Source organism: Euwallacea similis, chromosome 9 (genome assembly GCF_039881205.1).
Source record: "Euwallacea similis isolate ESF13 chromosome 9, ESF131.1, whole genome shotgun sequence".
Lineage (NCBI taxonomy): Eukaryota > Metazoa > Arthropoda > Insecta > Coleoptera > Curculionidae > Euwallacea > Euwallacea similis.
In genome coordinates this window covers 2,070,089-2,097,501 of record NC_089617.1, presented here as the reverse complement: position 1 = coordinate 2,097,501, position 27,413 = coordinate 2,070,089, and the positions used below count along the sequence as shown (strand labels likewise).

General features: G+C 37.8%; 2 protein-coding genes across 7 annotated transcripts in view; one reads left to right on the top strand and one right to left on the bottom strand.

The window, feature by feature from the left end:
• Nucleotides 1-27,413, top strand: part of LOC136410690 (5-oxoprolinase) — a 104,144-nt gene that overhangs the window by 12,887 nt on the left and 63,844 nt on the right. Inside the window, exons 17-20 of one of the 2 annotated variants that reach the window (XM_066392963.1) lie at nt 4,055-4,298; nt 5,877-5,974; nt 8,390-8,546; nt 13,197-13,671. In XM_066392963.1, coding sequence (XP_066249060.1) covers nt 4,055-4,298; nt 5,877-5,974; nt 8,390-8,533 — 486 coding nt within the window. In that variant the 3' untranslated portion in view covers nt 8,534-8,546; nt 13,197-13,671. Of the gene's footprint in view, nt 1-4,054; nt 4,299-5,876; nt 5,975-8,389; nt 8,547-13,196; nt 13,672-27,413 lie in introns of those variants that run through there. The other variant, XM_066392964.1, reaches the window with a different exon arrangement.
• Neto (Neuropilin and tolloid-like) overlaps nt 13,694-27,413 on the bottom strand; it is an 86,934-nt gene continuing 73,214 nt past the window's right edge. For 2 of the 5 annotated variants that reach the window (XM_066392981.1, XM_066392979.1), the window contains 8 exons: nt 25,412-25,572; nt 24,702-24,945; nt 23,036-23,163; nt 20,898-20,909; nt 19,186-19,323; nt 15,225-15,526; nt 14,986-15,162; nt 13,694-14,926 (listed from right to left, as the gene is read on the bottom strand). In XM_066392981.1, coding sequence (XP_066249078.1) covers nt 14,875-14,926; nt 14,986-15,162; nt 15,225-15,526; nt 19,186-19,323; nt 20,898-20,909; nt 23,036-23,163; nt 24,702-24,945; nt 25,412-25,572 — 1,214 coding nt within the window. In that variant the 3' untranslated portion in view covers nt 13,694-14,874. Of the gene's footprint in view, nt 14,927-14,985; nt 15,527-19,185; nt 19,324-20,897; nt 20,910-23,035; nt 23,164-24,701; nt 24,946-25,411; nt 25,573-27,413 lie in introns of all 5 variants that reach the window. The other 3 variants (XM_066392982.1, XR_010752276.1, XM_066392980.1) reach the window with 3 other exon arrangements.

Here is a 27,413-nt window from a genome sequence, read left to right as displayed (position 1 = left end):
ACCTTCGGAACCAAGACTCTTACAGTTAGTTTAGGTCTCCGAAGAACGTTTACATGGAATTTTATTGTGGCACAAACAAATCATGCGATTATTGGAATTGATTTTCTCCACTATTTTAACATAATACTAGATTTGGGCAGTAAACGAATTATCGACAGCACAACTAATCTGACAAACAATGGTAAAATTTCTTGTCTTTCTACATCATCAGTTCATGCAATTCCTTCTTCATGCAAATATTTTGACATTTTGGTTCAATTTCCAGAAATTACAAAATTCTCATCTACTCCCTCATCACTAAAACATAGCATCTCTCACACTATTCTCACAGAAGGTTTTCCTATTTCTTCCAAACCTAGACGCCTTTCAGCAGAAAAGCTTAAATTGGCAAAACAAGAAATTCAACACCTCATTAACTTAGGTATTTGTCGTCCTTCAAATAGTCCTTGGGCCAGCCCTCTACATATGGTTCCCAAGAAAAACTCTTCCGATTGGCGACCGGTTGGAGACTATCGCAGACTCAATTCAATTACTGTGGTAGACAAATACCCAGTCCCCAATTTACATGACTTTTCTTATTTTCTCGAAGGAAAAACAATTTTTTCCACGATTGACCTCATCAGAGCTTATCATCAAATCCCAGTTGAAGAGGAATCCATTCCAAAAACAGCCATAATCACACCTTTTGGATTGTTCGAATTTACAAGGATGCAATTTGGATTGAAAAACGCAGCACAATCATTCCAACGCTTCATCAATGAAGTACTTGGAGATTTGGATTTTTGTTTTTCTTATATAGATGATATCCTAATTGCATCAACAAACGAAGCTCAGCACAAAGAGCATCTCAAAACAATTTTCGAACGTCTCCACCAATATGGGTTGACAATAAACCTAAACAAATGTGTTTTTGGCGAACATAAAGTTCAATTTCTCGGATACCAAGTTTCTGAAAAAGGTTCTTCTCCTCTTCCCGAAAAGGTATCCACCATTTCAAACTATCCTCTTCCTAAATCAATTTCAGATCTCAGACGTTTTCTAGGAATGCTCAATTTTTATCGTAAATGCTTACCTCACGCTGCACATCATCAAAGTGTTCTTCATGACTTACACAAAAACTGTAAGAAAAATGACAAAACACCAATCAAGTGGACTGACGAAACTGTGAATGCTTTCAATGAATGTAAACACGACTTAGCAAACGCTGCTACATTAAATCACCCCAGTTCATCAGCCCCACTTTCTTTAACAGTGGATGCATCAGATTTTGCTATGGGAGCAGTTGTAGAACAAATGGTAAATTCCTCATGGAAACCCTTAAGCTTCTTCTCCAAGAAATTTTCAAAAACTCAATGTAATTACAGTACTTACGATCGCGAATTACTTGCACTGTATTCAGCAATCAAATATTTTCGTCATTTTCTTGAAGGAAGACCTTTCACAATTTACACAGACCACAAACCACTCATTTATGCATTCATTCAAAAATCTGATAAAGCATCTCCTAGACAAATGAGACATTTAGATTTCATTTCACAATTCTCAACCAACATACTTCACATAAGTGGCAAAAACAACATTGTAGCAGATACTCTATCTAGAATTCAAACCATTTCTTTTCCGAATTCCATAGATTACGATGAAATAGCAAAAGCTCAAACAACAGACCCAGAATTTCAACACATTTTTAGAAATCCTCAACTTACATCACTTACCTTAAAACAATTTCAAGTTCCTAATACACAAAATTTGATTTACTGCGACGATAGTAACTCTAGAATTCGCCCATTCATACCGAAACATTTTCGACAAGCTATATTTAATAAATTTCATAATCTTTCTCATCCAGGTATTAAAGGTACAACAAAACTTATTTCATCCCGTTTTGTTTGGCCTTCAATGAATAAAAATATCCGAGAATGGACTCGTTGTTGTATTAACTGTCAAAAAGCCAAAATTCATAAACACACTGTTACCCCATTCAAACAAATTCAAATTCCGGATTCCAGATTCCATGATATTCACATTGATATAATAGGTCCTTTACCTCCCTCAAACGGTTTCACTTATTGTCTCACAATTATTGATAGATTTTCTTGTTGGGCAGAGGCTTATCCCATGACCAATATATCATCAGAAACCGTTGCCAATTGCTTTTATAGCAATTGGATTTGTCGTTTTGGCACCCCTATTAAAATTTTTACAGATCAAGGTCGTCAATTCGAAAGCTCTCTTTTCCAATCCTTAACCCAAATTTTAGGCTGTAAACGTGCCCGTTCTTCTCCTTACCATCCGAATACAAATGGCAAAGTAGAGAGATGGCATCGAACATTAAAAGCAGCTATCAAAGCTTATGCAACTGAACGCTGGACAGAAATCTTACCTACTATCTTACTCGGATTACGTTCTACCTTACGAGAAGAGATAGGAGTTTCTCCTGCTGAAATGTTGTACGGTACAACGTTAAGACTACCAGGTGAATTTTTTCAAGACAGCAATATCGTTGACCATCCTTCTTCTTTTATACAAACCCTCAAACAAAAAATGCAATCTCTTCAACCAGTTCCAACTACTCATCATTCTAACAGAAAAATTTTTATAACTCCTGAATTAAACACTTGTACACATGTTTTTCTTCGGAATGATACCATAAAGAGATCTCTTCAACCTCCGTATGAAGGTCCCTTTCTTGTTAAAAAACGTGAAGACAAATATTTTACAATTGTTGTCAGAGATAAGGAAGTGAATATTTCCATGGATAGGTTAAAACCTGCATTTTTAATCTCACAAGATCCAAAAATTAATAATCAATTCGATTCTCTTATCAACCAACCAATCATCCATCACCATACAAAGAAGAAAGATAAAACCGTACGTTTTGCTAATGTATAAATTATTAATCATAATTAAATTATATTTTTATATTGTAACGATTAATACCCTTAACATTATACCTCCGTTATTGGGGGGGGAGTATTGTGGTGCACGTAATTTAGTTCAGGTGCTAATTGTTAGTACCTGTTTTACGTAATTAATAATTAGTTCATTATAGGTGTATTATAATCTGGTTGTTGTCATAGGTAGGTCTGGCAAATCACCAATTATTATTATTTTTTAGAGTATTTTGTGAATAGTTACTTTTTGTCAAATTAGTTTATTTAAGTAGTTGTCAAGATTAAAATAAAAGAGTTCCTTACAACATTCGCGATCATCAACATCTTTTAACCACACAAGGACAAGTGTTCAATAAAAGGCGGAAATAGTTAATTTTATGAGAAAATTGTTAGTTATAAACGTGAGAGTTATGAAATTAATTATAACCATTTATTCATTTAAGAGCAACGGAGCGATGTTTTTTTTATGGGAATGGTCTTAAATCACAAGTGTACCTTTTGTGGACTTCCTTGTTTTTGTTATTTTTAATTAACCAATAACAAAGTAAGGGGCGAAGCCTAGCCTCACTAAGGGAAGAGCTGTCAATGTTTTGACATTATATTGGGTCTTGTTGAGTATGACATGTGTTTAAATAGTGGTTTTAATAGTTGATTACTAAACTGAAGGTAAGAAAAGAGAGAATTTTATCCACAAATATTCAATAAATATTGCGGCGATGTGGCTTTGTGGCTTTACCAAGGGAATTAAGTGATAATCTGGCACTCCCCTACACTTCAGTCGGTGCATAAAGAGGTTTCAAGATTATAATTTTGGGCTGAAGCCAGTCCTTCTTTTTCCTGTATCTCGTTAATAAATCAACCTCGCACACCTGCACGCCAACGAATACAGAAAGACAAACAGGCGAATGTTTATATTAAACGACGGACAATATTTTCGCAGCAAAACGAACAAACTGTTACGTCATAATATCCTGCAGGCTCGCTTCGTGGCGCTTATGAAAAATGCCCGTTTGCCCGTGCAACAAATCGCACCTGCACGTTGCGATGACGTAACACACGTGTTTCACTCCAATTCGGTTGTTACGTACTGACTTCGAAACTTCATCCGGAAAAATGTATTTTTCCAACAGCAATTTTCTTGGCCATTAAACCCTTTTTAGGGCCCATCTTGGCATGGTTGTTCAGGAGTGCATTCACACATGACCAACACCCGCATTACCGACATTGAAATCCTGGAGCGGCGCTATCCAGTGCACGTCAAAACCTTCACTTTGAGGCCTAACACCGGAGGCCTAGGGCGCTTTAAAGGGGGCGACGGCGTGATCAGAGAGCTGATGTTCCGAACGTCCTTGACCCTCTCTGTCTTGACCGAGAGGAGAGTGTTGCGGCCTTACGGCATGGAGGGTAAGCAACGCTGAAGCGTTTGCGGCTAATTAATTGTGACAAATTTATGTGTCCTACCTGGTACCATTGAGAGCGATAATTTATTTATATTAATATCGTCCGAATTGAATGCAAACATGTTTGAATGCGGGGCACATGTGGCGGCACTGAAACCGTTCCGCTTATGCCCCCGCGCCGCCTCGAACATCAAACATAATTTACAGTAACGGCCGTAAATGCAATTAATAACGGATTTGTTTAAAAATTGGCAATGACGGAGCGGAATTATTTTTCTTTGATCAATGGAGCGAAATTTAATTATTTCAACCGGGAAATTGTTTTTAAAATTGTTACAGGAGTGACAGTTACACCGAGAGTGTATTTTCGGAACGTGACCCAGTAAGTATAACGACTATTATTATGCTATCCAACAAATGACAATGAATGACAATGACTATTTCATTGTCATTTGTCCACTTCTACTCATCATCCAATAGCAACCTTTTGAAACTCGACCTTTACGGAAATGATTTGGAAAGTTTGCCCGCGATGTCCAAGTTGACTACTTCAACTATGAGTGTAAAGTCTGTCATATCAGAACACTCATACTGAGAGTGTAATTTTGGCACGCTCCCCAAAAATATAACTGTGATTGCCACCGTCATCGTTATCCGTGAACTGTTGCTGTGAAAGTCATCCTACATTTTCCATTCACTTATGAGTGAGTAAAAGTTCTAGATACTTTTATAGTTGCAACTGCACTAAACGTAAATGTATCATTGCAGATCTCACGTGTAGAGAGTGTTGTATAAGCTTCTCAAACATTTTAGGTCAGGTTGAAATTTCTCAATTTATCTGAATCAGTTCAAAACCATATAAATATTACTCTCATGTACGAAACGTTGAACAGTTATTCTGAATCAAAGTGGATGGTTTAGAACGTTTTGGAACGTTCTAGACCCTCCATATTTTGCAACGTTCTAGAAGCTTCTCAAATATTTTAAACCACGTCAGAATGTTCCAGGAGATTCACAAATTTTTTGTAGCTCTTTGCACATTCTAAAGCTTCTCCTGTGTACAAGATGGTGAAATAATATATGAAAATAATATTCAAACTATTCAGTATCAAAGCGGAAGGAAACGTAGTATAAAACTTCTATCGTAAGTGTATATCAGTGCAGATGTAGACCTACTAGAGCTGTATGTTTTATCGTTTCAAATCTCGTGTTAGTTTCCGTAACTCTTAAGCACAATAATTGTTTTCACTCACAAATTTGAATTGCATATGCGGTGGAGTGGGCAAAATTCACGGCGGCATTTGAACAAAGCAAACGGGAATGTAATGCGACCCTTTGAGGAAACGCACCCTTACGCCCGTACGAGCGTATGTCGGATCGAAATTGCAACACTCCCGGCTGCTCAACATGCATAATGTTCAACGTTTCGTGCGGGTCCTATTTGGGTACGTCGGGCGTAAACTATGAATCCATCGTAGCATTCTTCCAACTCCATTGCAATTTTTCGATCAAGCTTATTTTTTTGCAATGCACATCACGTTTCTGATAATAAAATATACCAGAAATGTGTTTTATTCGCCAGGTGGTGAGCCCGGGGCCCTAGGTCTCAATCTGCTGATTAAGGCCGACGGCAGGACCATTAATCTCGGCCCGAAAACTGCCGTGCAGGTGTTGCCAGGGGTAAGTTTCCATTTTTTCCTTACCTGATGATGATTTTCTTTTATTTAACGCATCTGCACAAACTGAGGGAATTAAAGTTAAATTTCGCGTCATCGTTGTAATTCCGCTCGACGGTGCGACTGACTAAAGTAAACTTTTTCGCTTTTTTCCCTGGCAATTTGTACCGTGATTAAATTGCATTCAGTGTTGTTTACTTCGGCCAGACCTGTTTTTCAATTTCCCGGCAGATGACGGGCGTTGCCCTACGCAACAACCCGTGACTCGTCATTTTTCCACGATCCTTCGACTGCCCAAAAATGGCCGAGATTTATTACCCAACTTCCGGGTTTCCTTTTTCAGGGCTCAAATTTTTCCGTATAACGCGCATGCCATTTGTCAGCGGAGCCCTGTTTTCTGCCACTCTGTTATTACCTTTTTTTACGTAATTTATTTGAATATTCCCAACCTTTGTCCGTCTGAAATCAGCATAACACTCTTTAAAAATCGGAATGATTGATGTTCTTGAATAATTACAGCTTTACTTGTGACGTTCGATTGTTGAGCACATCTCTAGATCTATATCTTCTTTTCTTCTGTTACAATGCCCTCTCCCCACTTCCCTAATTGTATCTGCCATTAGTGGCGATTTAAATTTTGCTTTACAATAGCCGGCATTACACCAAAACTGGTGTTGCTTTTTGAACTAAAGACTGCCATATGTTAGTAACCTTATAATATCGTTTTGTTGCCAAAAGTGAGCCTTTAGAGAAATCCAAAACTTTCTGGATCAGTGCAGATGGTATTAGAAGTTGTTCCCATACTCAAATTGGTATAAAACATTTCAGCTGTTATCCAGAAAAATACAAAACGTTCAGAACGTGTAGAACTTCAGCAAACTGATTTGAAACGTTTTAAAAACTTCTCAAAAATTCTACTCTACTATTAGATCTAAAAATGATTAGTCACGGCACTTTGGTTCATCCGAATAAAATGCTTAAATTGATTAACTTATTCAAGTATAATATAAATGTAGGAAAAGCTGAAATCGGGAATCACGACTTATATTTGACTAATCGCAACAACCTCAAAAACTTCCGAGCACCCAAACCGGAACGTTGCAGGTCGCCGGAAAGTTGGGCTCTACAAGGGGGTCCTCATAATTAGAACTGCCAAAACAATGTACCGGGGAGTGGGTGTATGATTTAGTTTTGCTGGGGAATAAATTTTCGTAAGCTAATTAATATTTTCAGGTCGATGAAGGGTAATTTTTGACGGGTCTGATCAGACTAAACGCGTCTAAATATCAAATAATTAAACCGCAAATCTACGTGTGAGAGATAGTTCGGTGGATTATGTGCGGCACTTTACCTCGATGGAAATTGAAGTAGCTATTGTAAAGTGTTTAATGTCCGAACATTGAGAATAAAGATGGCCATCAAAATTCTAGAAGAAGAAAGTGTTGAATAAAAACGCTCTCGACTAGAGATGTTCTTCAACATCGAAAGTGATCATCAAAAATCGAAGGGCGACTATTTTAGAAAATAGTGCTGTCTTCGAATTGTTTACTCATTTGTATGGGAAAAGCTAACTTTTCATAATTTTAGTTCATTATTAGGTAAAATAAAAGACAGAAAGGTCGATAAAATAGAGGATGACCATTTTATATGAAAAGGCGGCTATTTTATATAATTTCCATTATTTAACCCTGAATTTGCTCGATTATTTATATCTAGAATACTTATTTGTGTACAAGGCACAGCATAGAGAAAAAATACTAGTTTTACAAAGGGCGACCTTGTTATACAATCTTAATTTTTCCAAAAATAAAACACTTTCTATTCAGGATAGTTTTTACAATAATAGTGTTGATGTTAAGCAAAAAAGAGAATTTTCACTAATTTTATAAAAGGGCCACTGATTCATACATCCTTCTATTGTCTTTAATATTTAAAATTTTTTATCTAGGGTTGTTCCCTCGATTATATCCCTGAGTTTTGGATAGAAAAACCTTGTAATTTAAAGCTGGAGTAGTTATAACAAAGAGCAACTGTTGTATTCAACGTTAAATTATATTAAATTTTCACAATAAAATTTGCTTTTTAAGATTCAAAAATGTTTACAGAATGTGAAATGGTTAAAAAAGAAATTTTTTAACGTAAAGGCGATCGTTTACTGTATATCTTCAAATCTGAGTGTAGCTGCTTCATAATTTTTTTAATGTAAAATAAATCGTTTTGAACCTAAGTTCCGACTGTATAATTGACAATTCCGCCGAGCAAAGTTCGGAGCCTCGTAACTCATTGTAATTACCAAATTTTTCCCCGTTAATGGCAGCCATCTTTGACCATCCCCTAGCTAAGGTACTAAATTAATCTCGGGGTTTTATCGACGCCCATTAACGCCCCGATGGCAGTTAAAAGACTTGCTTCATTCCAGGATACATTTCGACTTCACACACCTGGCGGGGGCGGTTTCGGGAGGGCCGGAACCCCCCTTGATGAGGGACGCAAAGTGCAGCAAAGAGAATTTTTGGAACACGGTAGCTTGTACGAGTACCGCATGGCCCAAGAGGGCGTTTAAGATTATAATTTGGGTAAGTTTTGTTGCTTCCTAACTGTCGGCAATAAGGCAAGAAATTTCTTGTTAATTTAAAACCCATTAGGGGGTTTAATCCTTCTCAATTACCGAGACAAACTAAGGACATTGCGGGGCCGATTGTTGGGCGGCGAGAAGATTGATAGCGGCCAGGGGCGGTTTTGCGGTAGCCCGTATGCGTCTAATTGAATGCAGCTAGCTGCATTCAACCCAGGGGGGCGTCAAGAAGCTAATTTGCCTGACGCTTTTTATGCTTGTGCTGGCGTCTTTTTGCGCGCGGAACATCCATCTTGTCGTTTCGCGATGTTTTCCGTTCAAACTGTGTATAAATCCGACCTAAATTGCCTTCGAACGGGGGCGAAATGCCGCGTTTAAAATGTAACTTTAACTCTTGTGTCTGCCGAGTCTACGTGGAAGAGTCCTTTTTGTGGGAGAGCCATTATGCAGCCGCTGAAGGTTGCACTAATGCAAATTAACGAAGTTTTCTGCATTAAAAACGCAAAGGGTGACAGTTTTATAAGATTGCTTGTCTTTTTACATAATTATTTTATACCTCAGATGAACATTATCTGCAGGATTAAGATCTAAACTTTCTGGGAAAGTTATTACGATAATTAAAGAAAAGTGATCGTTTTATAATGTTTCTGCTCCTCGCGAACTTACTCTTCTTTGATGCACTCGTTCAATTTTCAACCAATACAGTTTGGTTGGTGAGTTTCTTTAGTCAGCGTTATATGGCAAAGGGCGACAATTTTATACATTTGTGGATGTGGTCATGTTCTTTTTTTGCTTGTGTACGCCAAATGTTTCCTTAAAAATAAATTTTTGCTATTTTCTTTGTTACATTTCTGTAAATTACCCTTTACTAGCTTGTTCTAGCACAGACTTGTTCCAGTAGAGGACGACTGTTTTATACGTTACCTAATATGCAATGAATATTGAAGAATATCAAGTATATCTTTGGATTTTTGAAGGAAAATATAATTTTGAACATGTAAAAATTTTTTTTTAAAACTTGAATAACTTTATAAAAGGGCGACTTGTTCTACTGTCTCCAAAATTAAATTTGGCTATTATAGATTGTTTTCTCAAATATAAAAGGTGTTCCAAAAAGGTTATGGCAAAGTTAAGAAGGCCATAGCGGACATTGCGGTGAACATTTTTTACATAGAAACCTCTAGTCAAAAATGAGCTGTTCTGGCTTCAAAGTTATTTTCGTTCAAAAGACTTCGACATTCAATTTAAGTGAATAGAATAAAAACAAACAAAATAAACACTTTTTTTGTCTCCTGATATAAGTAGTATATCAATTGCGTTCCTAAACTCGAAGTTGTTTAAAATTGTTTTTAATCTAAATCACAGCAATATTCGTTTCTTTGGTGACAAGTTTTTGCATTTGAACTGTGAAAATGGTCCAATTCACGTTTGAAGAAAATGCAGACATGCATCGGACTTATGCCGAAGCAAGACGCAACGCTAGAGAAGCTAAGCGTTTTCCGAATCATTGATTACGAGAAACAGGCAGTTTTAAATGAAATTAAGAAACCGGACATCCACGAATTGTACGAACAATGGCTTTTGAGGAAGAGGTTTTGCGTCGAACTAATGAACGCCCCTTTACCGGTGTGTGTGCAATAGCGAATCAAATGAATGTTGCTCACGAAAGAATGTAGCAGGTATTGCACACGCAGGTCTTGTACACTTACCACCTTCAAAAAGTGCAAGCACTAGGTCCGTAAGATTACCACCCATGGGTATATTTTTGTCAACGGTTTTTGTTACGTATCGCAAACCAACCGGTTTTTTTAGTTCAATAATTATATTCGCCGACGTGGCTCTTTTCACTAAGGACGGGTGCTTCAGTTGTTGCAACAGACGCATGTGGTCTGATCACAATCCTCACGCCGCATAGATCAGAGCTCATCAAAACAATTTACCAATAACATGTGAATCTCTTCTATAATCCCTTTAAGTTTACCACAACCTTTTTGAAACACCCTGTATATATTTGGGCGTTTGCATAATCATTAGTTCTATAAAAGGCCTGCGGTTTTATGCACTGCTTAATCAGATTTTTTTAATATTTTCTGCTCGTTCCCCTCAGTATTTGCTATAATAAGTCATAGCAATCAACACCATCATTTTATTAGCTTAAACTACTCAAGGACGGCAGCCTTATACCCTAATAACCTAATAAGGATTTCGTGGAGTTATTTCTGCCTAGTTTTTCTTAAATATTTCCTTTAATTAAACTGTAATACCCGTAACAAATTATTCACTTTCCCTAATAAAAATACAAGGGCGGTTGTTTTATATACAATACAATTTTCCGGTAGACCAATTTACGTAATTGAGTCCAGAAAAAATGTATTGCGTTTACCCTAGTATTTCTTTTTCCAAGAATTACTCTCTGTTGATCAGAGGGTGTCAGCCCTCTGAAAGTCAGTTAATAACCACGTAACAATGGCGTTAATTTACGCTTAAACATCCGGTCAACTATTTTTAATTGTTAACTGGCCATTTCCCACGAGTGTCAACTAATCCGTCGCACCCTTTTAAGTCCCTTTAAGCCGTCCTATGTCACTATTGTAGACAAATAGCCCAGAATCCCGGCGGCAAGTTAAACTAACATTTTAAACATAAGTTATGGTCCATTTAATATCAATCTAAAACGGATTTACTCGCCAACTATTTCGCGTTTATTTCGACTCGATCGCGATTTATTTGCCTTTGCTGAAACGAAATCTATTGTTTGTGCTGTTTTAGCGCCTGTTTAAAAAACTAGCTAAAGGGATTTTGGGGTTTTGTGCTTGGAAAATACAATGAACGGTTTTATACAACCGTCAATAAATCGCTACATTTAAGGATTTCTCTCGAATTAATAGCAGTGATAATAAACTGGGGATTACATTTGGGAAATTCGTATTTTGAATAAGTGTGAAAGTTTAAGTCAGAGCGAAGGGCGTTTATATTATACGACCTTCTATTGCCTCCAAAATTTGAAAATTGCTGTTCAGAATGAATTTCCCCATTACGCCTTTGGATTTTTCAAGAAAAAAATTCATTTCTCAGTGATTATATGAAAGGACGGCTGTTTTTACAATTTAATACTCTAAATATTTCAGGAACGTGTATTCAAGGCGACTCCCAGTATATTTTGGTTGTTATGCAGAAAAGTTTTTTTTCATTATAAAAGTGCAACCCCCTTTGATTTTAGTCTCCTGACTCTCACTAGGATTTTTGGCATTTCGTCCCAATGTGAAGGCATCTGTTTGTAACTATAAGAACGATGCGGCGCAGGCATTAAGCGGTCGACCGATTAGCCTATAGTGGCAACAATAACAAGACAAAAAGATAATGGCTCATTCATCCCAGCGGCGCGAAGAAGATTAATGACAAGAGGGATCCCGCGTTCCGTAACTAGCCTTTCAGAACGGCTCCGGTGTAGTGTGAAATAGTGCGGTTTCGACTATGCGTCACTGCGGGCGTAATTAATTGACCGGGATGCGGCAACAGTTTTCGGCCGATGATGATGAACACGGGAGAATGCAAAAAGTCCACTTTTTGTATGTGTATACGACAATTATCGTAGAGGCGTATCAATTAGATTTTCGGAGGAACAAAACCGAGCTCCCCAGGGATTAACGGCGGTTTATAATCCGAACTCTCGGGTTTATTATTGCAATAGCTCAGAACGACCGATTTTATGACTGGTTTTCATACGGTCTATATAAACAGATTAAGCACCTGAACAGTTGTTCAAAATCTATACAGTGTATTTAAATCTAAGAATCTTTAACTAAAACTATGACGAGGCAATTGACATTGACAATCTACGGTGACAATTGATATCAGTGCATGTCAGAGAATAATGTACATTAAAGCGATGGCCATGTTATTTAATCATGAACAAAATGATAGTTGACGTACGTTACAATGACAACTAAGACACGTGACGTTTGACAAGCCACAATGACGTGACCACTGCGAATAAATACTTGAAGGTCCCGGGGGTGTTAGTTGATTATATTGGATTATCTCTAGCGGAGGGGAATTAAATTTAACGTTACCCTAATTCGGAATTAATTGAATACGAGTGGAGATACATACGATAGCGTAGGGTCGGCCGCAGGTGCCGAGGGTATGCGATAATCGTAATAGTTTTCTCTGCCATGGGCCGCATTAAAGACTAATTTGTGCGGAGCACGCGAGAATATACTCTACGAGTTTCGAAAAAAATCGTCGCACTTTGTCTTGGTAATGGGAGCCATTGTCTCGCGTTTATCTGCCAGTCTATTTGTTTGAATAGGTCCTCGGCGAGTGTGGCGGACCCCTCGCATATATTCTGATTTATTTCTGTCCCCGGGGGGATATTGCGGGTTCGTTTTCATGCGTCACACATTTTGAAATATTAATGTTGATTCTTGCCGAAATGCCATGTCGGTAGGTCGGGTGAGGATTCAAATCAAAATACCAGTCTTAGTTTTGATGGAATTTTATTCAAGAAAATTAAATTTTTACAAACCACAATATACTTAACTCACTATGATCAACTGAATCAGTCCTCATATGGAGTTTTTTAAGTGTGATAGTGAGTGAAGTCGATACACACAAAAAGGACTAAAATTGTTTTTTTTTCTTCTTCTAGATTCAGCATTATGTAATTAAATTGTTAAAAAGGAGATTGGACTTTCGTTATTATTGAAAGTCATTCGTTGATTCTGACTGAAAGCAGGGAACTCACGCTTTTAGAATGAGTCCCTTGTTTTCAGTTATAATCGAATTTGGCGCACCCTCCAATTTGTTTCCAGCGTGGATCAATGTATCGCGATGATATAACATCAAACTTCACTTTCACACGGATGAACCAAATTAAGGCAAGTGTCGACATGTTCTCTTACTTACCTCCTTACGTAACCTGTACACGTTTCTCATCTTTTGGCCTTCATCAAATTATTTGTAATCATCTGGTTCCACACTTTCCAAATTTATTATTGCTGGTTATAAGAGATTGTTCACCACATAAGATTTTAGGGCATGCATTTCCTGAGTATTCGTATGTACACCAATAAATTTTCTCATGTTTCTTTTTTCAAAACTTCTTTTAACCAGACTGCGTGGATGTTGAAATCAAAATTCTTACCATGATTTATTTACAAACTTTATTTAAGGAAATTGAAGATACAAAAAATGTACCTGCTATATGTACAAACGGCTGGAGAGCCACCGAGTATACGAGCATTTGAAATACCGAAATTTCGATAAAATATACTAGTTTATTTGACCCTCATCTGCACCCTTTATTGAAAAACGTTTCAGGTGCACTGTATGAGTGTCGAGTACATGAAGAGTGCCAAATAAGGTGGGAACAGGTGTCAACATAAACCTACTTAAACGCTAAAAAATTTCAAGTGCCAGGTACCGGCATGCTTAAATCCCTATCACAGGTTAAGGAAACCTGTTGACATGATCAGGAGTATCGCAAGTTATAGAAGTAGAAAAGTTAGAATTTAGGTGTTTACTATTCTACTATAAGGTACTCTTTTGAATTTGAACACTATGACGTAGATGATGGCATAGTATCGCATCTTTTTCAAAGTAAATTTAATCCTGACATCTTTCTCACCTTTACGTTTTAACTGCTTACTATCTTTAACATTGTGATTCATTTATTCTCATTTTAACCAACACATTTGGCGCTCTTTCAGGGGCATTCAATATCCGTTGATTGCTCACTACCTTTCTATTTCACGTGACTATGAAATTTTTGACTGATGATAATTGGAGCAAACTTTTTTTACGAATTTTTCAATCAAGTTGTCATAGTCCTACGAGTTTGGCTATACTATTAGTGAGGTATATGATAGTGAACAAGAATTTATTTCTCATTCGACTTGCATGACATTAAGTGAGTGATGATAGTGACTAGTCCCGGCCTGGCATCTTGGTCTATTAATTTTGATTTTTGAATTTTCACAAAGAGCAAAGAAATGTTTCCGGCAAATCCGGTTTTGTCATTTCACTAAATCGCGGGCACAAACTACTGCCAGAAGGGCAAAAACATGTTTTTTTTTTTAACTTTGGAAAAGATTAATGATAACCTATAATCACCCTTTCGGCGGTAATTTTGGCGAAAAATAGTCAACAACTAACTAATACCTAACCAACAATAGATCGACGCAAGGTTCGATAGAAACAATATCACGTTATTAAAAGTCGTAACTACTAGTTTGAGTCCCTTCGATTGAGTCGAAATCGACCTTGGCGGAGCGCAGGATCGAGCGCGGGTGCCGCCTCTGGTACGGCTCCCAGTCGTTTAGCATGTGTCAGTGAGTCACAATCACGTCCGGGGCCGATTTGGTTGTTTGCACACTGTACCTGAAAGCACATTTACCCTTACACTTCTGCTTCCCGACTCACATCAACCATTCACCGACCTCTTGTCGTATTTCGATCCCGGCGTCATCGACTTTTCGTGGTGCATCTCGATCTTGGCCTCCGCCTTGAACTTGCTCCCGTCCCGCTCCTTCCTGTTGTACCCGAACGTGCTGAAAGGAGCAGGGGGAGAATTGGTGTGCACACTATTATTCGGGGTACTATTCCCCGAGCTATACCTGCAACCAAAGTAACGGGACGATCCACAACCCCCACGGCAAAGCGCCCCCTAAAAACTCACTCTTGCGTGGTGAACAAGCTCTCCCGCGTCTGGCACGCGCTATCGCACATCTTGGGCAGGTCGTCGTTGTCCACCGTGTAGATGTTCTGGTTATACATACTGCCATTGGAAGGTACGGAATGCGAGTTCTTGATTAAAATGGGGAGGATGTCGTCGCCGGGAACATAACATGGAGTGTGCGCCGACTCGGAAGGGCCAAAGCGAGTCGATTCCACAGAGGGGGTACGATGGGGACCGCTTTTCGACGACCGTTTATCTTCCTCGTTGTCCTTGTCAAGTTCTTCTCGACTGCGTTTGAATTCCTGTAGCCAGAATATATGCCGTATTAATAATAATTATATTCATTTTAGTTTAATTAGTGAAGTATGATTGTAATTACATATGTAATAATACTCAATGAAACTGTAATAGAATAAAAGCAATCAAATCAATAACCATCAAGACTATCAGTTAACGGCTAACTGGCAGATTTTTAAAAAGTGACCAGATTTAACGAAATACAACCGGATCTAACCAAATACGACCGTATGTAAACAGAATTTCGTAAAAGCTACCAAACATGACCAATTTCAGCCTAATGCGACCAACAAAATGCAATAAAATAAAATAATATTAATACTTACCAACTTTATTTTCTATTGGTAATTTGATAAATGATGGCAGTATTAAGTATAAAATTATGATTATGAGAATGAAGGAATGATGACACAAAGGATAATGGGTATATGATGATGATGATGATGAGAAAAGTAACATGTTTCTTGTCATTATTACTATCGTTATTTTCATGAATTGATAGTGAAGATGAGGAAAATATGACGTTCGCTTCTTAGGTGTCAAGTAATAATGAGTGTCTTTATGCAGAGAGCCTCGAAAATTACATACTCGAAAGCTTTGGTGATGGTGTCGATGAAATGTGCTACCAGTATACTTAAATCCTTATCAAGCTTCAAGGAATCTCAGAAAACAGCTTTAACTAAATTTAATGATGTCACAGTGTCACAAATGCGAAGCAATAACTTCAAATGCCAATAATTTCAATATGGACCCAGAGGTCGGTCTCAAACTTGCGTTCATGGTGTCTGGAAGTAGAAATTCATAAGAAAATTTCATATGAAAGCAGCCAGCGAACGAACAATAATGATAATGAAAGTGACGAACATGATGAACGTGAAATATAGATAGATGAAGCACAGCCTGACTTGTTCGTGTCACAGGACAGCGCCCGCTTAACGGCAGATCCATCACGTTTTATTTACACGTAACACTGTGTTAACAACCGTGTAAATAAGAGGGCGCGAGCGAGTAGTAGACGCGGTGATTCGCTGTACATAATTCAGCCAGTCGACAGGCAAGATTGATACCACGTCGATCATTCTTATGTCGGGTGAGCAATTTATTCCCGTCATAACAAACTGGAAATTCAAATGGCACGGGGCGAATTTTGTTCGGGGAATGGAGCCGCTCGCCTGCCTTCTGTGACAGTTACTCGCCCCACTGGAGATGGAAATCTCGGTTTATTTAACGAAAAGAAAACTTTATTTGATGCTTTTTTTAAGTCTGGCTTGGAAAATGTCCCATCCATAGATGTACCTCCTTGATTCAAAAATGGGAGAGACGGACGAACGGCGACACTTGGAAAGTTAATAATTGCTGAGATGGAGGAGTCGCTATTTAGGGGACAACAAAAAAGCTTTCTAGTTAAGTATACGAATTAACATGGTGGCTACGAGCGGTTTAATTTATCCTGCACCAGGATCAATATTTATTGTTCCCTGGGGTCGATCGAAGTCCCACGCGTTCCCCGAGTGTCGCTTCGCAATAAACGACAAAGACTTAGGTTTCACTTTAATTAAGTTGCCGGGACGACTTTATTAAAAAATAATCGGCTCTCAAAGTGCAAGCCACAAATCTAATTTCACGAGAGAAGATTCGGACGCGGTCGGCGGCGGCGCATTAATCAAAATTAAGCCGGTAATAACCCGACCAGGATGTAAAACTTTAATTTGAAAGGCTCCGTTTTGCGCGCGCTAGACGCGAATGCGAAACCTCCATCAATTTTTATTAGTTCTCGTCATTACGGAGATATGATCTCTTTATTGCCCTCCGGTATTTTTTTCACTCGCTTAAAACGGTTCCCTTGTTACATCGGATGCCCGGGGATGTCAACCTTTTGCCGTTTAAACTTCCACTTATTAACAATTTAGTGGCACATTGGCACAGTTTAATGCCAACGTTAAATCGAATGAGGGAATATTAAGCTTATGAGATTCCTATCTCAGCCAGTTGTAGAGTTTTAGGCGTCAGACGTAAAATCTGAACTGAGATCTTCGTGTTCCTTTTTCAGTTGTCTACTGAGTTTCTTTAGTCATTTATCACCTGTGTTTTGTGAGTTCGTTGTCACATCTACGGCATTAGTTGTGAGATTAGAGACACCAATGTCCTTTTGCTGCTTAATATATTTCATTTGTCAGGTGTCTATTGAAAATTGATTAGTCTGTAGCGTAATTTGTGAAATAGGAGTGGTCAATTAATTGTATTCTTCCTTTTCTGTCAGTTTTCTCCTTTGTCAATCAGTTGTAGGATCTAAAGCGTCAGTTGTGAGCTCTTAATTAACATTTACTTTTTTTTGTGCCATCTGTTACAATCTCTGAGCTTCAATTGTGATGCCTGTGGGAAAGACTAAATTTTGCTCTACCTAATGTCTTGTCATTTTTTACGGAATTAAAACCGAAACTCCCGAACAACTGGAAATAAAAAGGGCTAACGTTTTTTTCCTGCTTATCGAGACAATAAATCCGAATTCAATAAAAACTTCCCGACTTTCCATTCTCCCTAAAATTCGACAATTAAACCTTCGAAAGTAATTAATAACCGTGACATTTCATTAGTTTTTAACTGTTTAAACTTAAGAACACACGCAAGCATGACGGGCAACATCGAGAAAGGATTAACTCAGTCATATCAGCCGACGCGCGAAAAAACCATCCCCTGCGTTCTCTACCAATTTATTTCCCTTTGATTTCTAAGCGGGAAAAATGGGCTCATATAGCCGTCATACTTCGAACCAATTAAGACTGTTAATAGCGTTCGAGCAAAAGCGCCATCATCGATTCGGTCCCATCTCTAATTTAAGATATCGACGAAATTAGCGCGAGCCATCGCACTAAATTAGAGTTCCGATTGCTCTTTAATTAGAATAATATTCGATTACCAGACATGGCGCCAAGAAAAAGAGGAAGAAAATGTTGAAATTCCACTGTGACGATATCTTATTAAAGGGGGAGCAGCTTAGGTCAGTAACTTGAATACATTCAGTTCAAAACTAAAAGAGGATCGTGCGTTTGGGATGGTAATTTAGTATAATATCTTGAATAGATACTACCGCAAAGACAAAATAGGTGGGGGTATGGTTTCAAGAGGTGGTCCTTTTCGAAACAACGGACGTATTTGAGGGCGAAGTTTAGACTCTTGTTGCTCTTGAAGTTGACAATTTCTGCCATTAGTTCGCGATTAAACCTAAAATGAAGTTGGTGGTTTCTGCTCTCCAAATTTTCATTGTTATAAGCGATTTTTAAGTAGCGTCGCTTGTCCCTTAATCTCTTTAAAATGCAGGTCGGGGATTTTTCGCGAAGTAACCGCAAATAAAATTAATGGCTTGTTCGCGCAATAAACAAAACTTAAGGCGTGTAAAAATACAATGGACGGTTTCCTCTCCAAGAACCATTAACGACGCCTTCAAAATCGGTTTGCGTTTCATGCAACCATACCGGCTCCCCCTAAAAATTCATAGCCGCTTTTATAGCCTCCCCTCATTCGTATTTGCTAACAAATAGGCGACGGAAACCGGACGCTGAATTGTGAATGATAACGGATGATATTTCTGGAAATATCGTAACTTTTAAAGTCGCTTTTAGACTAATAAAATTTACCATAAAGAACAAGAATACGAACAGCTTACCTTTATTGTTTGGTGGTCCCTGAGAAGTTTCTTGACGCAATTGTAGATGAAGGTAAATAACATTCCTGTCAGGATCAGGGAGAAAATCACCATGATTATTACGATGTGGTCGTCGGTGAGCGCCCAGGATTCGCTGCCCTAAAATTCCATATAAGTTTAGTATACACTCAAAATAACGTTACTAGCAGATGAAGCTTTACGATAATTTAAGCAGAAATTTAATTCAACAACAGTGGCTCTACAAAAGCTACTAGAAACGTTGGTTTAAGCATATTCAGGACGTGGCCTATGGATCAGGCTCTCATCCATAAGGATAGGAGCTTAAGTTAGCGGGACCGGGACATATATTTAAAAAACGGTAAAATATATTACCATTCAGAGATGTATATGTAAGAGTGATATAAAATGAGGAGTCATGCTTTAATATTTATAGAAAACCATTAATAAGATACGGAGGTTCCGCACTTTCTAAGAAGTGGGCATCTTTAGAGGCGGAGTTATGTGAGAGTTATGTCACCTCCCCATCAAATACAAAATTATCAAGATAAATTAGCTCCAAATAACATTTGGGAGGGCGTCATCCCTCGAAATAGTGGGCATATTTAGGCGCGAATTTGTGAGCAAGTAACATGGGTCCCCAAGAGACAAAATTATCAGGATATATTAGCTAAAGATGGGGATTGTAAAGGTTTCGCTCCTCAAATTGTTGGGTTATAAGTGGCGTATTTAGAGGAATAAAAATTAGAGGCATGGGTGTGAAAACGTTTCATTTAGAGGTATGTCGACAGTGATTTTATGCTACGCCCCAATAAAAGTACGTTTCTCTCAACGGAATAGATAATGGAAGGCACTTCTATCGGACAAGACACGTCTCTTTAATTCGAACTGCTGTATTCATGCGTTCTGATAGCAGAAAGAGGGGTGTGGCAACACTATTTTTAAGTAGGCGTTCCTTTATCTGAGGAGTGGCTGCAACTAGTTATTTGAAACTGGAACGGTCAGAATAATCTGAAACGCAACAAATTAAAAAGCATAATGAGGTGTGTGTGTATGTGCTCTAAAGCACAAAAAGAGCTCAATCTCCAGCTAATTATGCCCGCTCGTAATTTACACATTCGCTGCGCGAAATCCTCAAACAAAAGCCCGGGATTAGGAGCTTCGTAGCTCTCCTAGCGAGTTCACTCACAGAATACAAATTAAAGTTTTAAACTTTAATAATAGATTTTTTTCCTACGTCAGAGAATCGATGACGCCATAAGGAGTATTATCATGACAAAAAAACTTGTTCTATTGTTTCAACATGACAGGGTGTCTCCTCGAAGAGCATCAATCACGTCGTGGATTATAACCAGATTAGGGAGCGTGATTTATGACATTTAAAAAAATTTGGCCCGATATTACCCAACGTCAATAAGCTTAATTTTGGTTTAATTTGCATTATTGATGGCACTGGAGTGGCTGAAACTTTATAGGAATTTACGGATCGTTAGTTCTTGTTTTCGCCGCCAATGCCAACTTTCGGGCCGTAGCCTTGACTCAATGATTAGCACATGAAACACACCAAAAAAACACACTACATATAGGTAATGGGAAGCTTCAACGCTACAAATCCTACTTGAGAAGTATTTAAAAAAAGTTCTCTTTGAAAAAATATTAAAATCACTCTCAAACTAAATAAACAATACTTAGTTCCCACTTTTGGCGATACACACCAGGATGGATGCCTAGAACAAGGAAGTGCAATTTCAGTAAAACTAAAGCGCTTTAAGGGAAAAACTGAATTGAAGTGTGTCGCGCCCGACTATCAGTGTTTTACATGATCGGATCAGTATTCTAATCGGCCCTGAGGGCTCCCGGGAGGACGACAATATCGTAAACAATGGGGCTAATCATGCAAATAGCGCCCCCGGGGCTCGAAGCGACGCAATGAAACTTAAATGGCTTGTTGGATGTCGAAACACGACTTTCAGTTTGGATAATCGCGACGTCGCATCATCGAATTATTAACCTTTAACTTTCAACGCACTCGTGAAATAATTAAATCACCGAACTTCTCAATATGTTTTTTTTTTCAAGACAACGCGCTCACTTCATGTAGGGATCCGCCTGATTAACTTCTTATTGTTTGACAAATCGTGTGAGACGTAGTTGATAAGATCAGAGATGATGTAGTATTGTTCTCAAGCATATTCTGTTGCTTCATCTTTGTGTGAGAATAAAAAGTGAAATTGAATTACGCAATTGAAGTACGCAAAGCCAATCATAGGATGCGATTTGAACTGGACTGTGCCCCTTTAACCTTCTTATTAGTTCAAAAATAGTGCGAGACGCAGCTGATATAAGAGATGTACTGAGGGTCGATCCAATTGTGTTGTAACTTATGCAATAAAAGTTAATCGTAACTAAATAGAAATTCATAAACGTTACGTTACGAATGATAAAGGTTCATTGTCTTCGATGCTTCTCCGCAGTTCAGTAAATTGCCTCACGGGACTTCTTTTGACAAATCCTATAATGCAGCCATTCTTCGGTGTGCGCTTTTCAACTCGGACTATATACTTTGCAACTTAATCAACCCAGAAACTTTCGATGGGTCTCGTCTGGGGCACATTTGACGGGTTCACGTTTTTGTGTATATGTATATGGCACGTTATGCTGTTCTAACTAGTCTTTTATAAGTCTGGCATAATACAAAAAAACTAAGCCTGACGATATCGATTGATGTAGTCAACTGATTCTGGTAGACAACATTTATCAAAATCATAAAGGGAGTGGTTAAAATTTCACAGTGTACCACGTAAAAATAAAAATGAGAAGTTCACACTGAGAAAAATCTGTACCGTAGGATCTATTAAAAGATCAATAAATTGATGTTATCCCCGTCCAAGGCATAAGGCAAGTTAGAAGTGAAGTGCGGGACGTCGAAGACCTCTATTAATAATTTAAGTTTATGACTTTTTATTCGATTGATGTACGATTAAAATGTCATACCAGTTTTGAAATAAATTTGTCATGGCACACAATGAAAGTGGAGTCTCAAAACGTGTTGTATAGATAATACAGCACCATCGCACCATACACATGTTCTCATATCCATCCCCCCTGGGGAATGGCTAAATTCTCTGCCAATTTGTATTTTTGTAGGGTGGCCTAAATTGATCTTCATCCCTTTATAATTTCACATTTTCGAGCACAAAATAGTTCGTCTCTCTCTTAATTTGATGAATTTCTTAATTAGGCCACGTCTCTATATATTTTTTAGATCAATGGAGAAAAACAAAATGAGCTTATGGAGGGGGGAGGGACTTCCTTCTTGTGTCTGACCGTGGTTTTGGAAACAGCTTAAATCAGCCCCTCCCTCCATTCTAATTTCACACTTGCAAGTGTAAAGTTGAACTCCTCCTTCGTGATCAATCTTTAAGTAAAATGATCCTGGATTTTTATCGGCTTATGGTCGATACATAGCACTACCTATAGAGTGGAGCGTCCTGGTTTGAAAAAAAAACGTTTATTTTTGAATGGAAATTTACTGGGTTTCTAGGAAATTAAAATATTTTCTTTTTCAATTAACATAAAACTTCGACGATCTTGCATCGAAAAAATTCCAATCCAAAAAAACAAATTCTCACCGCAAATTGAATCTAACTCGCGATTCTTTTTCGGGCCAAAACGAGACAATTGTACTGTAAAATTGTTCGCGGGCCTCGAAAACGTGGGAGATGAGATAATTGGCTGAGAAAGAATGGACTCGAGTAAACAATTTGTACCATCTTTTCCGCTCAATAAACCTAGCAATAATCGAAGGATTAGTGAATTTTTCAGTTTTCGTTAGTGAGCGCTTTAGACTTACGTGGCAATTGTCCTCGTCCCATCTGAATCTGCAGTTGTAGACACCGTTGCAGCGCAGCGTTGCAGAAATGCAGGTAGCATCGTCGCAATCAAACTCGTCATCCAAACAATTCTTTGTCTTGGACTTCCCTGAAGAAAAAAACTTGCAATAACACGGAGGAATTTCGTCTCGACCTCAAGGCCAAATATCGGGGACATTAATTTTGTTTTTGCGGAGAAGTTCGACGGGAATCGATGAGCCTTAAGATAACTTTTGAACTTCGCTGATATGATATGACTAGCGGAAAATGTCACCAGGATTTACGCAGTGGAAGGGAGAAATTCCCCCCTAATTCTAGATCTTTAGAAGCAATTTGCTAAATTATAGCACAACCTGATCCCTTTTGGAATTTAATGAATCTGCGCTGATGTGGAATTAATCCCCGGAATTACCATCCGGGATTGTTTTGCCAACACTAAAATGTTTTATGTGAAAAATTGTAAAGGCTTTGCGATCAGCCAAATCAACGAAATCTCCCTTCTTGCGACTTCATTAGGGTGAACTCAAGGCGTTGTTTTGTTTCCAAACAAACCGACTCCTATTGCAAAGTTCTGAGAAGATAGAATTTGCATTGGGGGAAATGCAAATCTGACCTTTCCTCTAAGCGCATGCTCTCCAAGGGAATTGATTAATAGTCCCTAATTTATAGTGAAATATGTCTGAAAAATTATTAAGTTGTATGGACACCTGCCACGACAAAACTATGTAAAATTGCTGCTTTCTATTGTAGAGCGATCTGGGGTAGGAGTATTTTATTTTTGCACATCTATTCTTTGGAAATTGATCCTGCACGCCACCACTGTTTTCCAGTAACATTTCTACTTTAATTTCGTTTTACCAAAGTTAAGAAACGAGGGCAGTTCAGATTTTTAAAAGCGCGTTTTCAGACTTGAAAAGTAATGACACTTCAACTTTTTCCTGTTATCAAACTGAGGTCGTCTTAAACGCTAATTTAAAAGGTGAAAGATGAAAAAGATGAAAAGTGTATAAAAAGAGTGTGAACATCAGGAATTTGAGGTGAAAAGTAGGGGTAATTTAACGAAAAAATTGTCATGAGTTTTTAACTTTGAAAATTTAGAGTAAGCGACGCGTGAGCCTTTTATCATCTGAAAAATGAAGACCTTTGAACGCGAATATGAGTTGAAAAGTGATAATAATTCAAGCAACAAATTTCTTTTTATTCTTTGCATTCAATAATTTGCGAACCTTTTCTAAGATTTGAGTAAGGATATGAGTTGTGGATGATTTGATAGTAACAACTTTGCATGGCATTTTTCTTTACCCTGCCATATACTATGGAATTTTTTTTTCCAAACATCAATGTTCGCCAATGATTCTAGAAAAAACGGACTTTCAGAATTCCTGTTATTCTTGAAAATCGGTAAAAGCGTTTCCGAAATACGAGAGCTCAAAAGTTACTGAGAAATGTGTTGTCTAGACTATTATTGTAAAGAGTTTATATGAGCGGTTGTTCTTAAATTTATAGTTCGATTAAGATTAGCCATAAATTAATCAAAACCGAGAAAATTATTAAGGTGAAAAATGTAGTCCGGATTTTACAATTGTTTAAATTATGTTATCAGAAGGATGTCACTTATTATAATACTTTAATACTTAAAACACTTACCTTTCGTATACTCCCTGAATGCGGTAAAATTGGCTGCAAACGTAGTCTTGTTCCTGAAATGCTGGGAATAAAACCGCACGATCAGAACGTTGTGATGGGTATCAGAGAGAACCGTATCTGCTATGGATCCACAGAATTTCTTCTTCAAATTTTTCTCCATGGTGTCGTTTGAGAACACCTGCACGAAGTTGGCCTCACAGTCATTGGGGCTCTCAAGTTCAAACCGAGAAAATTGTAACTGAATCTGGAAATCATAGATGTGCCATTGTGAAAACATTTAAAGAGTATTTGACAAACATTAATGTCAAAAAGTCATAAAAAATTCGTAATTTCTTATGTAGATCAGGGAATTTCTCAGGTTCCAGAAGAGAAGAGGGCGATAGTGAGGGATTTTATGGTGTTTTCACTCATTATTTTATAGCTTTTAAGTGAGAATTTAAACTCAGTTCTTATGTAAAACTAATTTTAAAATACTTTAAGTGATATGTACCATGTGTATTTTAATCGAGAATTCAGGCGTTGTAGACGATAATTGCTTCAATAAAAACGAAATATGCCAAGGCAAGAAAACACCAGCAACCTCACACAGGGTGGTTACCAGCCTATTTCCGGATCATCCGGTTCTAATAGTGTTAATTGAAGTGGTCATTTTTATATACAAAACAAAATACAGTTAATGAAACTAGTGTTGTTCCCCAATATTGACTCACCCGCCAATCCACCCTCACATTAATCACCCACATGCAATCGATGGGCAAGTCATGCTGCTTGTCGAACTCGATAATCTCAGTAAGGATGTCGTCTCTGGAAAACTTGCCCTCTTCCTGATTGCTAATTTCCTTTATACACTCTTTAATTTCCGGATTGCTCGCTGCAAATTAAAACATTAAATAGTTGGAGAATTGGTATCGCAAAAGAATCTAAGCGGAAACCGATTTACTGTTGTTGAAATCAATCCGGACGAACAGAGAACCGTAGAAAAGAGTAGCCAACTCCACGCTATATCGAAAACTCCCATTCGATAGTATTGAATCGATAAACTTCGGCTAGATGTCGCATTTGGAGTAAATGCGCCGGATATAATTGACTTCGATAGTTTAAAATTGCGAGCTCTGTTACGGAAAGTTAATAAGGGCACTAGTATTGTTCCGAGGGGAGCAATAGGATACGGACCTTTCAGCCAGATGGAAATAAAGTTTAATCTTCATATATAATACAATTATTTAAAATATATCCTAATTGTGCATGATCTACAACGAAGTATTACTCACAAAGATAAAGCTACCCATTCTTTATAATTATTACAGAAACATCCCTAACCAGTCGAATTTTTTTCTTATAATTTTTATTTCCCGCAATCAAAAATTCAACTCTCTTAGGGATCATTAAATTAGGAATGTGGCTCATTATCAATACACTTAACTGTTTTGAAATCAAGTTTTGCGTATGATTTTTCATCTCGTTTGCCTTGGAAATCTACTTTATTCCGTAATTTTGGAATCCGATTTAAAAGTACTGGGGTAGAAGTAATCGTGTGCATTCAATGAAACCGCGACATCGATCTGAATCCCACGAAATTGAGTTTCCGGCGCGGTTGACTCACTTAAAGTCGTATATTTTCGACAATCCCATTATGAGATATGTGAAAAACGAGATAAGACATCTAATGGAAAATGTGTTCTCTCTAAGGGTAAATTTATCATCACCGTAGGTAGTACATTTTAGTTTGAATATTGAAACTATCCAAGAGAAATTCATCCGGTTATACGCCCGGTAAAAAGACAAAAAGTATATACAAAATGGCATTGTTTTATTCGATAAACTTCCGAAACTGTTACTGCCTCTAACTACACCCGGTAAATATTTATCGAAGACCAACTTTAAAAGTTCGAACGAAACCTTTAATAGTAACTAAAGAGAAACTTTAAATAGAGTTTCAAAGCAGAAACGGCGTTTTCAGCGCGGAGGTAAAGTTTCTTTGATCATTACCGAGTTTATGCCTGATGAATGCACAAACAAGAAAACCAGTCTTTCTATCGATAGTTCGGTCCATCGTTGCCATAGACATGAGACCTCTCACAAGGTAATAAAACTGAGAGATATAAAATGATGCGACACGTAAGACAAACAGCGTAAACTTCGTTACCTATGTGTGCTTTATGGGGTAATCATTTTAGCACAGCGTGTACTAGGGATGAAGAAGATTTAGTCCTCGGATAGTCTACGTGCCATCTAGGATTAGGGTTCCATTGAAATATGACTGGAAAGCCGGGAATTTTACAAGCGCGATAAATCTGCGGGCGTAAGTTTGAGGTAGTTCAAGGTTGGTGCAGGTGTCGCAATGATATACAGCTCCCTAGTCAGTCAGAAAGTAACAAGTAAGAGTAAAGTTGTTATTCCAAGCGCTCTTAAGAACAGATAGTTTTGCATATTCCTAGTATCTTTAACACTATCAATTAGTTGTAGTAATTTAGATAAATTATTTCGCCCATTCTCTTCTTCCGGTAAATCTTTACGTAATGTTATTAATACATTTTATACGATAATTTTCTATATTACTTACATTGCTTACGCGTTTGATATTGATTTAGTGCATATTTGCCTTTGTTCACACCCTATTTTAAATTAAGGTATCGGCAATAGAGCATTCCTGCGAAGTGATGTACTTACCAGAGAAGTTGTTCATAACTAATATGTATTTACAACAGAAGG